We start from the raw sequence: 15,927 nt of genomic DNA, 5'->3' as shown, positions 1-15,927 counted from the left end.
AAGGATTCACACTATTGTTAATTAGCTAACAGATTTTATGTGGAATCAGTCGAATGTGTAATTCCTTCTTAATCCATATTGTTTTATGTCTTTTTTCGAGGTTTGTGTTTTCTTTATCCTTGTCAATGTTTTTGTCCAACTGAACGGGTTCAGAGGGATTCAGGGATGAATCGATTTGAAAGTATGCATTCCTACTTTTGTAACAGTGGAAAATTTTTAAAAGTTCAGGCCTTGATTTCAATTTTTTAGCATTTAAACAGCATATATCAATTGATAAACCTGAAGGTATCAGTAAAACCAGGCTCACATTAGCAGATACCAACGTTTGACTGATGTATTAATGCATGCCTACAGCTCATAAAGTAAATCTTGACTTCAGTATAGGTTATTAATTAATCCAAGTTAGGATAACTGATTCTTTACTGTACTACGAGACAAGAAGCGCTCTGATAATCAGTCTTCTGCTTGTCCCACAGGCTGGAGGATCAGACGAAAAAGCTTCACAAAGACATGAAGAAAAGCACAGAGGCAGATTTAGGTATGTTCTGTCACTTACTTGGCGTTGCCGCCTGGTGAGCCATTGATCAGCACTTGTTCACCAACATACTTGATGTTACTTGGCATGTTTTTCAGGGCCAGAAAGATGTTTGGGTGCCTGTGTTTTTCTTTTTTTTTCCTGTGCTGTGTTCGATCTCCAAATGATATGACATGAAACAATTGTGTGTGAGTCTCTACCTTAATCATTTCCTTTTTTTAGGCTTTTGTAGTTGTCATAGCAGGTGTGTTTTTTGTTTTTTGACCATGTGATCTATATTCAGTTGGGGATCCTGGTTTACCATCTCTGCCATCATTTATCCATGTATTTGTCTGCCACAAAACTCTTGTTTACTAAAGATTTATTTGCCGATTTGCTGGTTTTGTGTTTTTGTATTTGGGAAGTGGTAGTAGATATGGCCTGTGGTAAGTAGTCACTTGTGGGGGTGGAAGAGCGGGGACGGATGGAGCAGTGAGAGACTTCTTCATTTCCTCTCCTTTGTGCTCTGCAATATGAATGTCTGCATCATCAAAGTGTCATAGCTGTCAGGGCCTCATTATCGTTAATGGATTCCATCTGTTGCACAGGTCCCATCTCCACTAACTGCTACCAAACAAAGAACTGGACCTACTCTGCATGTCAGCACTGCATTTAATACACTTCTCTCTGTATCAAGCCAAATGTGTTTATATGCAGCACTCTAGCGAACGTGCTGACAGTCATCTGGTGAGGGCCAGTAATGTCTTTTTAAGGGATGCTCCTGTACACATGCCAAATTAGGCTAAATAACAGAAGGCAAATAAAATATGTTAACTTCTCTTGCCTCAGGAAATTGTAAAGGACATGAATTTCACCTTCTCCCTCACTGCTAATAACGAGCCCTCAGGTCACCTTTTGATTTTCACGACCCTGTAATTAAAATGTTTGTCAGATCAAGCAATGTATTACTTGTGCAAACTGAGAGAGATGCAGACACGCTACACCGTGATAATTGATTGGTTGAAAATTGGTCCCAGGGGAGTGTGAAATGACCAATGACTGTTCCAAATCTCTGTAAAGCCCATATTCAGTGCAGCTCCTGTCGTCAGCTTGTGTCTCCTCAGTGCAGCTCATTTGTTTTGACAGTGAAGCCATATACTGATACATGCTCTGTGTCTAAACAAAGTGGCACGAGTGCAGATTAACGGTAATTGATGCTGTCAGTGTAGAAAAATGGCAAAAAATTCTCGTTGCACTGGTGAATATTCAGCGCGGCAGGCAGCCCCACCACCCCCTCAGATTTTTACAATGGGGGCAGCACTGTGCCATTCGAGTTGTGCACTTCCCGACAGGCTCACTTTTGAATACCCTACTTCATATAAAGTGATGAAACGCTTAAAGCTTCAGTTTAATCCACAAAAATTGCGTCCACAATTTCAGAACAATGTAAGAGTCTTACATGGAATTAGATTAAAATGTGTAGATGCAGACATCTTCAGTAACCATTTACAAAATCGGTATTTCTGTTTTCACGAAGTTAACTGTGTTTTAATAGTATTTTCTGCTTTGTGTGTTGCATGCATATTTGCATGGCTGACAGCCATGTCTAAGGCAGCAGTGAAGATTTCCGCAGACCTCTTGAGTAACCCGCTGTGTGAGCAGGATCAGGCCTTCCTGGACTCTATGACTGCTTTAGATACAGCCATGAGAAGGATGGATGCCTTCAACCAAGAAAAGGTAAGACTCTTTCCCACACTTGGCATCTTTATTATATTGCTCTTTTTCTGTTTTGGCTTTTTGACACAGTGATTTTCTTCAAATCGTTTGAAAAATTCCGTTTCTAACAAGCAAAGTAGGACACTAAACAAGGGTTAGTTTTTTTGTTTTTGTTTTTTTGAAAATGCATGTTTTCATATTTGTCAATATTGTGCTGCCTGTGGACTAAAAACTATCCGTATGTCTTTCCTTCTGCTGTTTTTGAAAAGCATCTGTGGTATGATCCTCTATAAGCTCAAGCTACTGGTTATCAGCTGTGAAAATTGATGCATTTGTGACTCACTGGTGTCTAAAATAACTCATACAATGGATGGGCCTTCTCTGAAGAGGAAAACATGCCTTGCCACAAAATTCACAAGAGTAACTCACAGCTTATGTGCTGAGGTCTGTTGTATTTCTTGCATTACTTCCTAATACATTTGGCTTCAGGTAAAAACATTTTTTTTTTTTGCATTGGTAGGTCACCCAATATGTTCTTGATGGATTACAGGAACTTTATTCCTCCCTCGGGGTGGAGTACCTATGATCAGCTTGAACACTGTAAACCTCTCAGAGCCGTACTTCTGGCAAACCCAACCTGAAATCCTCCCAACACTTGTCCCGTCCTTCATGTACATTTCATATCATATTTTACATATTTTTCTTTCTGCTTAGATATTTGCAGCGCTTGCATTTGGGAAACCATTTCTTTTTTCTTATTATTCTTGTATGTTTTGTCCTAAGGGCCAGCAGCAGACAGACTGGCATGTCTGTCTTCCCAGAACTGTAAGCGGTACAGCGTATTCTTGCTCGCTCTTCCACAGCTGTACTCTGTGAAGATCTCTCTGGCTGTCAGGGCTCTTCATATTATTTGCTGGGCGCCCTTCACTTTTTGATTAGAATCATCGCCACAGGTAGTTATAATGTGAATCATAGTGGCACTGCATGTGTGGATCCTCAAGGCACTACGCTGTGGAGGGTTTGAAAAGAGGAAAAAAATACAGGAGAGAACATAGGAGATCACACTAAGGCATATACCGATTGACTTTTTTCCATCTGTGTTTTCTTGACTCATTGCCCCGCTAGTAGGTGTTCTAGGCTTTTCACATTTGCTGCCTTAAAAATATTCCCCTTTCTTTTCATATTTTGCTGTGAACCAAAATGATTTCATAACCTTTCCCACAACAATGATCCAACAAGGGGGAGAAAATGAATTCCTTTGCAAACGGTGGGTAATGTTGTTATTCCATGGTAAAGCTGTAGTATAAGTATTTCAGGCATAACAGGCCATCTGTCACCTGGAAATATACATATTGAGCATTGAAGAGTTGATTTCATATTTTCTGGGAAACCTCAGGGGCTGGACTCGGTTTCCATAGATAATCAAGCTGTAACCTTCCTCAGTGTATATAAGTGAAGCAATGTCCATGTTCCAGAAATTAAAGTGACGACTGACAAAAGTCCTCACTTTAAATGAGCATACTGTCTTGAGCTGGTAAATAAATGTCATCCTAATGTTCAGTGTTTGTATATGAGATTAAGTGTCGCTGGTCTTGTCTCCTGGCTTTACTTGTTAGGATATACTTCCGTGCTACTCAGGCAAACTCAGTATTATTGTTTCGAGAATAAAACATACTAAAAGCACAAGACAGCATCCAAGCAGATATTCTGCAGCTGTCATTTATTTTCCTTTCCTTTCCTTGATTCTTCAGCTTTTAAGTCTTTCAGACTTGCTTTGCTCACGGCTCATCAAATTTTACAGGAGCCATTTTGAGTGACTAGACAAAGTAAAATGTAGGTTGGACTGAGCGTGTGGGTTTGTGACCCAGGGTGCATATGTTCCAGGACTTGGCTTGGTTGAGTGTTCAGGAGAGCACTCCTGCTGTCAGGGTGAAGTACTTTTGCATTCTTTAGATTTTTTTTCAATATCAAATTTGAAAATTTTTTTCCCATTTTCACTCAGTTTATTTTTTCATTCTGAAGGGGAAAAAACCCTACGACACACACTTGAGTGTGAATGAATAAGAAACAGCCATTCTTCCTTTTAATCTGTTTTTTTTTTTAAAGAAGTCACTTGTAGTTAATGCCTTTATAATGTATCGTATTGTTCACTGTCTGTGTAGCCTTCCTATTTGTCTCTGTGACTGTCACTTGTTTGAAAAAGATTGATCCACTCACTTAGATCCAGACATTTTTTCGCTTGTAAAGGACAACGGTCACCAGCTGGATAGATTTTTCTTTGTGCTTGTTTGGTTGTTTTTTTCAAACACACTTTTATTCAGAGTGGCTTTTGACAGCTAGGTCACACCTGATAGTCTCTCCACTGCTCTCAGTCCTTCTAAATAAAATCTTTGCCTTAACACAATGTTCACTTCCAGCTTTGGGCTGAGCTGTGTGGCTTCCTTTGTAGAGTGGCTACAAGTGAGCTAGAGGCAAAATAGTGATTGTGAGTACTTTCTGGTCAGTCTGTTGTGTGCATCACCTCTAGGTTTTGCTAGGTGTTTAAAAATCCAGCACAGCACTAGAACACCACTCTTAACTTCTTCCTTTAAGCTGGCTGTTGATTCTGACGGCAACAGCAGCAAAACCTTATTGCTCCAGCAAAACAGACACAAAAGCATCCACCCTTTGCTCTTCTCCGTGTTGAGACGAGATGTTCTGCCGCAGGGCCCACAAGTGAGAGAGCCAGCAGATAAAACGTGCAGCGATAATGAAGGCAGCAGTGGCCCAGGTCTGTGTGTTTATTTCTGGGGCTGAGGAGGGCGCACAGCCCCGCCGGCACACTGCTGCCGAAGCTGAGCCCCAGTGTAGATGGCGGCAGCACAGTAGAGGATGCTCCGTTTGGAGGGATATTGATTTCCTCTGCGATCTGTGTGTATTTTTGGGAGGCCTGTGTGCCGGGATGGCCTCTGCTCCGTGACTCACTGATGGAGACTGCTGCTAGAGCGCCGGCCTCAGGCTCTGCGGGGCCTCCAAGGAATAGCTCTGCCCCCCCTCTCTGTGGGAAGGGGCAGAGGGTAGAGGGCACCAGCATGCTTAAGCAAATCTGCCGCTGTTCTTCTCCCTCCTCGCTGCATGCTCTCACCTTAGAAGCAGCGGCACCGCTCGAGCTGGGGAGGGGGAGATGGTGTGAATATGTAAAACAAAGACAATGTGAATTCCCATGTACTTATTTGTTATTGGTTCTGTGTTTTCCCTCAAACCACAATCAACCATTTTGTACTTGGAAATCTGCCTGTGTGAAGCAGCGAGTGTTGCTGTATGTTCTCGTAGATGGTCAGGGCATTTTTACAAAGCACAGCTGCGATCTTGCTTCCTTGTTGTTGTGTGATTGACTGTCCTTCCAATAGCAAGTGAGCATATGATTAGTGGAGCTGCTCACTGTTCTCATGCAGCTGTCACTTCACATCTCCCTGCTTTAAATTCTCCTTCTCTGTTCCAAGCGTGTTCTCTCCACTTGACTCGATTGCCTGGTTAACTTAGCCGTGTTACGCTTGCAGATCTAGTAGCAGCAGTCATTTTGAATCTGCAATGTAAATGACTCTAGAAACTTTATTAATTGTGCTCCAACTTCTCTCGACGAGACTTGGTTCTGAGGCTGGAGGCCTCGAGATGAGATGTTCGTTTACTTCCATTTAACACCCCCCCCCCCCCCCCCCTTCCCCTCCTTCCTTCCCCTGTCGGTTCTGCCAAACAGAAGGAGAATGCAGGAAAATATAAACTGTTATTGTTAAAATGTTTGTTTGTAAAGAACTTTCATCTTGTATGGCAGCCCACCCTCCACAGGAAATCATTTGGGCTTTGCTTTCATGTCCGTCCCCTGACAGTTCCATCCTTTTGTATCGCAAGCTCAATGAATATTCAGGGGTTTCTCCTCGGGGCTTGTGTACAATAAAAGAGTCAACGTCATGAAAGTTTCTTTGCAAGCCCCCCCCCCCCTTCCCCTTCCCCTTTTTTCATATGTGCTCTGTTTGAAATATACACAATTGTTGGTGTTTGTGCTGCGACGTTACATTGCAGCTAATGAGCAAGAGATGTAGAAGCTATTTGGTTCCGACTTCACTTCTGATGTAACTCAATTTGACAGTGAATAACAATTTGTAATGTCTCTTCATTTGTTAGAAAGGTGAGCAGTGCTTGTGTTAACAGCTTTTTATTTTATTTACTTTTACAGGTGAACCAGATCCAGAAGACTGTTGTCGACCCTCTGAAAAAGTAAGTGTCAGTTTCTTGTGCTGCTTCTGTGTTAAATGTCCAGCTTTAAATCTGAATCTGCAACAGGCCGCGGTCAAATAGTTTTAGTCTGCAATATTTGCATTTTTAGGAGAGCCAGATCGTGAACTTTTCGTGTGAAGTATGGTAAAAGCGATTTAGCTCAGTTGTGTCTTAAATTCCATATGTGACTGTGGAGCGATAAAAGCCCAGTGCCCCGTGTCGTTTTTACTATTTAACCTTGCTCTGCATATCTCACTAACTGAGTGGAAAGAATAGCTGCAGTGCAGGACCTTAGCAAGGCCTCCAGTGTAGTAATACGCATTATAAAAATGAACTGGGAGTTAACAGGGCTGCTGTGCTGGTAGTGTCTGGAAGAAAGTTTATTTGGTCTTCGTTCCTAATACTCGCCCCCATTTGAGGAGGCAGTGAATGCTATTCCATTCCTTAAGCCTCACTTTGCACACACACGCACACACGCGCAAAGCAGAGGTACTGAAGGGAGTGGCTGGACAATCCCACCCGTCTTCCGGAGCGCTTGTTAAGGTTTTCTTCCTCCTCCTGGCTCCTCCCAGGAGATTAAATACTGTGAAAGAGAGCATGTGCATACTGCTTGTATAGATTTCTATAAATTTGTGTTCAACTTTCTCCCCTCGTGAGACACTCGTTTTGTAAAGTAACTAATGTGAAGAGAATACTCCATCAAAATATGGATAGGTCAGGTCAGCGTGTGTGTGTGTGTGTGTGTGTGTGTGTGTGTGTGAGCGCGCGTGTGTGTCAACCCCTCTCTTCCTCGTGCGCTCTGGTGGCGGAGCAATGACAGGATGGAATGGTTCTAATTTCCTCTTCCTGGTGGGCGGCAGGCGGACGTGTGGGCAGGCTCAGAATATGGCAAAGGGCCCAGCTTCCTGGGCCCAGAGCTGCGGATTGGTTCAGGAGGAGAAATGTCTCAGGACACTGCACGCTCTCACACAAACATACCGACGTACACAAACACCAGCTCCGATTTTAGAGGGGGCGCTGTCTCACAAAGATGGTATTTAAGATCATAAAGTTAGGCATTTACATGAGTCTAAAACAGAACAGAGGAAGTGAGTTCATAAACAAATTTTAATGCCAAACTAAACTGACCTGTCTGTTTACTTTTTCCTTCTTAAAAACGCAACGCTATTACTTATTAGTTTATCAAAGTGTTGTCTATAGAAAACCAAGACGCACAAGCTGCTATACTTTAAAGCTTCCATTAAGATTCCATTAGTCCTCTCACTAATGAATATTTGTAACTGTTTTTCTTGTCTCAAAATACTCTTCTGGTGAACTTGTGTCATTGTAAAGACAATTAGAGAAGAGTTGAAAAGGAGAACGTTATGTTAATGGAAGACTTTCAATGGAGTGTGTGTGTGTGTGTGTGTGTGTGTGTGTGTGTCAGCTACATGATTGTGTCCATGTGATTGCTATTTCAAATTTTGGCATCCATTCTTAATGCTTAGTGTGGTAAAACGCACAATAAACAAACGAAAAAGCAGCCCCCCTCTACTCTGCCCCCATCCTGCGTTCAGTGTCTCCTCTCTCTCAGGCCCAGACGTGCGTTTCATCCACTCTGCGGGGTCACTGAATGACATCACTATGTTTATGCGAGGGGAGGGGAGTGCGTGGGCATTGAGGCATGTGTGTTATCTGGGCCTTGTAACCTAGCCCTTTTTGCTCCGTTGCTCTTTTGGGTGAAATAGAAGTCAAGCCTGTTTTGAGACCTCTGCCCTGGGTTGAGCCAGGACTGGACAAACCACCTTCATCCCTCTCAATCAGAGGAACACGCTGCCCTCAGAGCAGGTTGTGGGGTTTGGAGCCAATGGGAGTTGTTGACCTTAGCTCTGGGGCTGATGCAGGCTTTTTATTTTTATTTTTTGAGGGGGGGATTGTTTTTTTGTAAAAAGGATGTTTGTTTTTTTACCATCTTATCTGGTGTTTCGCGCACTGAGGCTGCGTGAGTTATGTGGGCTTTAAAGCACTAGGCAAGTCACAGCAGATCACACTCTTTCTTTGCACGCTTTTTGTTTTTTTTTTGTTGGAGACTAAGGAGATGTTGCTAGCATTTACGTCACAGACATTCTCATGGTCTACTGCTTTTAAACCATTTATACAACAGGTGGTAGTTATTTCACTTTCACACCAAGCATATTTTAAATGAAGGTGCCACGTGATGTGACCCTAATTTTTCTTCTGAGACCACGACGAACAAAGGTGGTAATTTACACATAAACAGGTCCCTTTCCCATATTTTTAGTGGTGTGTTTTAAACTGATTTTTTTTTTCAGTAGTGAGTTATGTGATGGTCATAGTCAAAAGTGACAGCCAGCCTGCTAGACTGAGGGTGTCTAGACCAGACTTGGGCTTGGCTGCTGGGTCAGGCTGGCCTGTATGTGGATTGGCCTCGGCTCATAAACACACTCTCTGCTCCAGATGCTATTTCCATCCAGCCCTTTTTTTTTTTTTTTAACCACACCCTGACCTGTCACGTGGACAGTGGTGTATCCTTGGCCCCTTTGCAGCCCTCAACCATCTTAAGAAATCACCCAGACTAGGCTCACCGCAGGTACAGACCTCGCAGGCTGACCGGTAGTTATCCAACCAAGGCCAGGATATCGAGGGAAACATCCAGGGCCTGGACATTTCTTTTCTTTAAAAAAACCAAAAACTGTTATTACAGTGTATGCATAAGCACATTCAGGTTCTCATGTGGGGGAGGGTAGTGTACCGTTGAGTCACAGTAACCGAATGTAACACTGAAACTTCAGCGTTCAGTGTGGAAGTGACACTAATGGGTTAACAAGTAGTTGGCTTTGTGTCTAGCTCTTTTTCTCCTCCTCCAGCACAAGGATAGCATTGGCCCTGAAGTCTCCCTGTGCTCAAACATAGTAGTTGCAGACAGCGTTGTCCCCTTTTAGCGCGCAAACAGCAGGCCACCGTGGTGTGTCATGAGGAAATTGCACCATGCTGTCAGGTGAACTAGAATCCAGCCTTTGTGTTGTCTGAAAGCTGGTTTGCTGCTGTGTTGTCATCAGCCCGTAGGACTGCATTGGAAAGCAGTCATGCCTGGAGGGCAGTTGCATAATCCCTTGGCACTTCAAATATGCGTACACTGGAGCAGATAGTAGATTTGAGGATCGGCATCCACCCCTGCCGTAAACTGGGCCAGAGTGGTATTTTATAAATAGCGGTGGAGTGTGGGCTGCTGGGTTGGGCTGAGCTCGTTGATGTCACTGAAACACTACAAGACCACTCCTTGCTTAACTTCCTGTCGGAAACAATCTCTGCTTGTCTGACATGGAGTTCGCACCACTCCCCCATCTGGCCTGTAGTAAGGTGCACGTCGGGCAAACGCAGTTGTAATCCAGGATTTCATAACAAACTCTCGGGTTCTCTCATCCGCCACACAGAACAGGGCAAGGGTTGGCATGGAGAGGAACGTAAATCATGAAGCCCACACATTTTGTGGCTAATAACACTATGGGCCGAGGCGCACACAATAAAGTATTGTAGTAGTGTGCCTACACACTTGATAAATTGCTTTAAATGAGTCATTCAGAAAAGGCTATATCTAATTCTTTATTACGATTGTTTTTATTGCTGACTCACATCTGGTATGCACCTGCGTGACTAATCTTGTGGCCTGTTTTTGAAAAACAAAGTCAGTGCTTTGTGTTTACATTTTAGAAAGTTGAAAAATGTTCCTTTTCTTATTCAGGCGTTCAATATTTTGGTTAAAGCTATACCATTTGTTATAAATCATTAGCCAGATCTAACCTGAGTTTAAAGAAATAATGTTAATGTTACAGTCTAACTTTCAGACATGTTAACTTGAAAATTTCTATAGTTTTATTATTAGGTTAGACATGTTCTGTATACAGTTTTCCCGTTCCCTATTAAAAACAGACACAAAAGCAGTGCAACAAGTCCCAGGATGAAGCTCCGATTCCTGTTGCTAAGTTACAGATGAATGTTTTCCTATTTTTAGTGCTGAAGACTTGGATTCTTGTTGCAAGAATATATTTTCATTTGGAATATGATAATTGTCACAAAATGAATTGTTTCATGCCATTCTGAACTACAGTAATTAGATAATAGATTAGAGGAAGCTTAATGCAGAGCTGTCCTCTGGGGTTTGAGAGTACCGCTACAATAAGATGTTGAGGAGCGGGATTTTATTAAATCATAATGACTTTTATTAAGATACGATGCAATGCACAGTGCATGTCTACAAATTACATGGAGACGGGAAAGTTGTTTCAGTATTTTTAGTAACTTCACTTTCTCTCAGGGAAAAAAGAGGAAAGTTTGATATGTATGTCTGGGATCTTTTTTTCTTTCGTTGCATGGATTCACACGGTGCGCATGCATGTTGTGTTCAGTAACCTGGTTTTCTGTGTGCTGGTGTTTTTCAGGTACAGTAGTGTCTTCCCCAGCCTTAACATGGCAGTGAAACGTAGGGAACAGACGCTGCAGGACTACAAGCGGTTGCAAGCCAAAGTGGAGAAATACGAAGAGAAAGAAAAAACGGGGCCCGTGATGGTCAAACTGCATCAGGTAGCGTCAGTTTTAAAGCTCGCGTCGGCGCACGTGTCGATCCACTCGAGCTCTCCCTCCAACTGCACAGGAGCAGAGTTCACTTGCTCTTACATGCTGTCCGTATTGTGAATAGAGCACAATAGGTGGAAAAAGACACAAATGCTGACTGGATATGAACAAAAATAGTTGAGCACATGCATACTGTACATGTGCGCTCCTTCACCCACGCAAGCTACCAGGCTCTCAAGTAGTGCCTTTTCAAAAAGGCACTGCTGCACATCTACAGGCACGTAATTGAGAATTGTAGACACACACATACACATATACACACACACGCACACACCATGAGGCCACTACAGAAGCACACATTCACAGATAGTGCTGCAGTGTTGCCTATGCTATTGCTTCTAACACATCCTCACATGGTGAGCCACCCACACACATTGAGAAAAGCACTGTCAGGGGAACAAAGCCTTGAAGAGGCCCCTACATCCATGCCCTCTGAGTCCCTGTGCACTTAAAGAAATGATCCTGACAAAACACTTGCACGCCATTTCAGTTACAGCTGGCATGTGTAAATAAAACTAAAGTGAAGAGAGCATATCATAATGCAGCTGAAAGACAATATGTTTCAGTTTGAATATAGCAACTCCCCCTTCCCCTTAATAAAAATTCTCACCCTCTCACACTTATTCATTGTGCATTCCATAACTCCATGCCTACAGTAGACTACCCACTAATACATTCACACACAGATCAGTGGTGCTGGAGTCCACTCACAGCCAAGTCTGCCCACATTACCCACTCCTCCTCACTTTGGTCGTGATTACAGCCTTTTTTTTGCACTGCTTCTCCGTGGGAATTAAGCAAATATCTTTCAGAACAATAAGAGAAGAAGACAAATGATGGCTCAAGAAGTGAATTCACTTCAGACTAACTTGTTTCGCTTTGTAGGTATTAATCTGTAGCTCCTTAAGCTTATTTTAGCGAACGAATCCTTAATGTGTAGTGTGTATTGCATCGCAGTGAAATGAAAGAATGTAACTCAAAGTCAGAACTGAACCCTCAGTGACCAGTTCTTTTGTTTTGCTCTCTCTCTCCGACATCACAGGCAAAAGAGGAACTCCGACCGGTCAAAGATGACTTCGAGGCCAAGAACAAGCAGCTCCTGGACGAGATGCCCAAGTTCTACCAAAGCCGCATCGACTACTTCCAGCCCAGCTTCGAGGCTCTCATCCGGGCACAGGTTGGTGACCTCCATCACCTTTAAGTGCACACCCAACGAACCTCTCACAGCTGCAGACAACCACCCTCCCTCCCACCCACCCACTGCTCCACTCTCTGAGCGTCGGTTAAACAGTGCATAAAATATCTGATGAAGGGTGTGTATAACCTAGGCAGTCTGTCTCCCTCAACGTTGCTCTAATGTGATTAACCCTCAGCGACGGCCCACGCTGCTGTGTTTAGCTGAGGAAGGCCTCATCTGTCTGGCTCCACTGCAGCCCTGCAAGCCTTCCTCTAACCTGAAGCTTCTCTTAAAGCAGCTGGGTGTCTCAAGTTAGCGCCACTATGTCCCCCTCACTAACCCCAGACCTGCCCTGGCCATGTCATTTCCTCCTTGGGACAGCCACTGGCACAATCCTAATAAGTAAACTAGATTATCCCAGACCTAATGACAATTATGGAGTTCTGTGATGCACTTTGAACTTAGCAAATTAGCAGACATATAATATTTCCCCACATCTTTTATCTTGAAGCATTAAATAAATCTTACCTGTTTTTGTCTGGTGCAAGAGGTCCCATTAGGCACGCTAGCCATGTCATTCTTGCAGCTTTATATTTATTCATATAATTCACACACATGAATGAACGTTTTCACATTTGCACAGCCATGTGTGGGTGGTCAGCGGACCTCGTCCCCAGTGCTTGTTGCATGTGCTTGATTTGGTCCTCCACACCCTTTTCTCCCAGCCGCTTGTTGCTGCTCAGCGTCCAGCAGCAGAAAGAAAAAGAATAAAGGGAGTCTTTGTTGTGAGGCTTCAGTTTCACTATAACAAGTCCTGTCCAGCAACTGTCAGAGGGAGACACCACCTGACCTGTCAGTTTCTACAGATGATGATGAAGTGAGGCATTGTCTTCATTTATTCATCTTTTTTTTTTTTAGTTGCTTCTCTTACAGTGGATGCTGTGTTTACTGAATCGAATCCAACTTAAATTATTCATTTTGTTGTCAAAGGTCAAAGTGTGACCTCTCCATGTAAATATTAAGCAGCTGGGAGTATGGTATGTTAAAATGGCTCTGTTTTACCCCAAGCTGCTTCTTTTTTTTTGGGTAGGTGGTCAGCTGCGTGAGCTGGCGTTTACTCCTCGTGGTGACTTGACTAATTGTAATGGTAGTCTTTGCTACAGAGGGCGCCTAGACACTGATCTGGTGTACATTATCATCACAGTTCATATGGACATTTCCGATGGCCCTTTCAACAAGCCACTTTTGGGAAAAAAACATATCCGCTTTACCCCCACAAGCAGCAGTAACCCAATACTTATAGCCCACTCATGTGGTTTAGGTGGCACATATTGGTATAAACATGCAAAGGTCTTTCAGGCGGAGCACTTAAAAAGGCTTGTATAAGGTGGTTTAGAAGCAGTGTCTGGTCTGCTTATGGCAAAATTCTCGTTCTGTTGTGACCCTTTTAGTGAAACAGTAAACTTTTCCCACGGGTCTCTCAGTTGGTTTTGTTGCAAGGGAACACGTGCAATTTTAGAGAAGTCTGTGTCCCCCCCCCCCTTAAGGAGCATGGCATCGTATGCATCGCTGCATGAATAAATATTGAGATGTGTGTGTGGGTTTCTAGGGGTTGTATTTCCCAGTACTTTCATTCTCTGCCCACTCTTCTGGAGTCTTGTAATGTGATTAAAGTCTATTAATCATCAAAGCAACTCTCTAGGGAGCCTGACTCATGAACTAAGGGGAAGAAGCAGGGGTGGGAAGTGTCAAGAAAGCTTTCAGTGAACACTCTCTATCTCTTGTTCAGATTGGGAGAGAAAAGCAGGGTCACTACCCACTGAAGTGCTGGGTTTTGGGGCTTTGTCAGAGTTGTTTGATATCTGTGGGCTCCCCATTCTCCTCTCAAGTCACTTCTCATTAGCAGGGTTGAAGTAGTATGAGAACAGCAGCTTCAGACTTGTAAGTAGAAACACGATTAGACTGTATTTGGTGTTCAGATTTTGGATTCTGGTGTTTCCTGAGAGGTCTGTGGATCGACCTGTTCCCATTTTCATCAGAGGACAGATATTCTTTTCCCCTGCCATCACAGACTTACGTTTTTATTTTTCCTTCTCTACCCACCAGGTGGTCTATTTCACCGAAATGTACAAGATTTTCAGCGAGTTAACAGACCAGATCGACCAGGCGGGGTTGACTGACGAGCAGAGGGAGAGGGAGACAGAGGCCAAGCTCACCGAGTTGCGTGCTCTGTCCATTGTCGCCGACGACTGAGTGAGGAAAATACAAAAACGGGCTCTTTTCATGCCTCTCTGAATGGATTGGGCTCTCTTCAAGCTCCTCCAGAGTTCAAACGGACAGCAGTGACCTAAACCTGATTATCCATTTGTTTCCTTGCGGCCTCATCCCCACCCCCAATTGCTCTTGCACTACACCCTAATCTTTCATCATCTCAGCAACTCAAAGCAGCTGAATGCCACATTAACTAAGCCATCAGCCAAGTGCAACATTATAAGCCAATATGTTGTCGTTTATTTTTCTTTTCTTTTAGTAAAGGAATCAGACAGATCTTGTCAGAACTAATTAACAAGGTTACGCTTCATGGTTTCAGAGGTATCTATAACCATTTGTTTCTAATGTGTAAAGTGAGCAAGGAAATGTTTCTATTAGTCACATCTGCCTTGTTGGCAGCAGCGTGTGAAATATAGTTTTATTATCCAACTTTGAAATTACACTGGAAGGTGTTATGTAATGTAGTGTAGGTTTAAAAAAAATCTCTCAATTTTGGTCTTTTCTGGTAATCTGTGAGTTTAGCTCTGTGCCATTCTCTGTGAGGGCTTTTTATTGGGGTTCATCAGAACACATTAGCTCACCTGTGATAACATGTCTGACTTTGGATATAACATAAAAAAAACAAAAAACGGTGTAACACGGAGTGGTGTTGAAAGGTCGACTACTCAGGCTTCAGACATATCCAGGTTTGTTTTCTTTTTAAACCCCACAAGTAAGAAAGAAAAAAAAAAATCAAAGGCTGGTGCGCCCTCTAGTGGAAATAAAGTGACCCATATTTTCCTTTTGTTCACACCATCCATCCTTTGTTCTATTGTTGGTTAGAGTGTGTGTTAGCAAAGAATCTCACACATTGTTGGCAGCCTTAAAAAAGTATTTTTCTCTGTATCATCTACATCAGGGTTGGAAGACATGTTTTATATAGTCTTATTTTTGGACCAAATCATGCTCTCATCACATGCCTTTGTTTCCACTTTCCATCAGGTAGAGCCTTGGCATGATAACTACACTACATAGTAATGTAAACACACACTGAATGTTACTCATTAGTGAATTTGAAGTTACAAGTATGTTGACTATTTATTTTTTTTGTGGCTTTTTATTGTGTAATTACTGAAGGAAATGCTTAGCCGGTTGCTCGTCTTTGTGTTCTGCAATGCAGACTGTATGATTACACGCCAATAACTGGATGAATGAAGGTGCTTTTCTAAGTTTAAGTTATAGTCATGGTTGATTTTTTTTTAAATATACCAAAATGAATACTTTGTGATCAGATTGGGTTTTATGTAAGTTTTTAAATAACGTCGGATGATATTTTTGCTTCATTATTATCATCATGCAATAAACTAAATGCAAGAAAAGCAAC

The 15,927-nt window shown here is 42.7% G+C and overlaps 1 protein-coding gene across 1 annotated transcript in view; it reads left to right on the top strand.

Annotated features, from left to right (window-relative positions):
• bin3 (bridging integrator 3) overlaps positions 1–15,926 on the top strand; it is a 32,734-nt gene extending 16,808 nt beyond the window's left edge. The window contains exons 4-9 of the mRNA XM_086313919.1: positions 477–538; positions 2,115–2,251; positions 6,444–6,484; positions 10,924–11,065; positions 12,159–12,293; positions 14,400–15,926. Of these exons, the coding sequence (XP_086170045.1) occupies positions 477–538; positions 2,115–2,251; positions 6,444–6,484; positions 10,924–11,065; positions 12,159–12,293; positions 14,400–14,546 (664 nt within the window). The 3' untranslated portion in view covers positions 14,547–15,926. The remainder of the gene's footprint in view (positions 1–476; positions 539–2,114; positions 2,252–6,443; positions 6,485–10,923; positions 11,066–12,158; positions 12,294–14,399) is intronic.
• The last annotated feature ends 1 nt before the right edge of the window (position 15,927 follows it).

Source organism: Aulonocara sp. 'chitande type north' Nkhata Bay, linkage group LG12, assembly GCF_057382095.1.
Source record: "Aulonocara sp. 'chitande type north' Nkhata Bay isolate Kocher_YH1m ecotype deep benthic linkage group LG12, A_spYH_male_GT1.1, whole genome shotgun sequence".
Classification (NCBI taxonomy): domain Eukaryota; kingdom Metazoa; phylum Chordata; class Actinopteri; order Cichliformes; family Cichlidae; genus Aulonocara; species Aulonocara sp. 'chitande type north' Nkhata Bay.
This window is presented reverse-complemented; position numbering and strand designations above follow the sequence as displayed.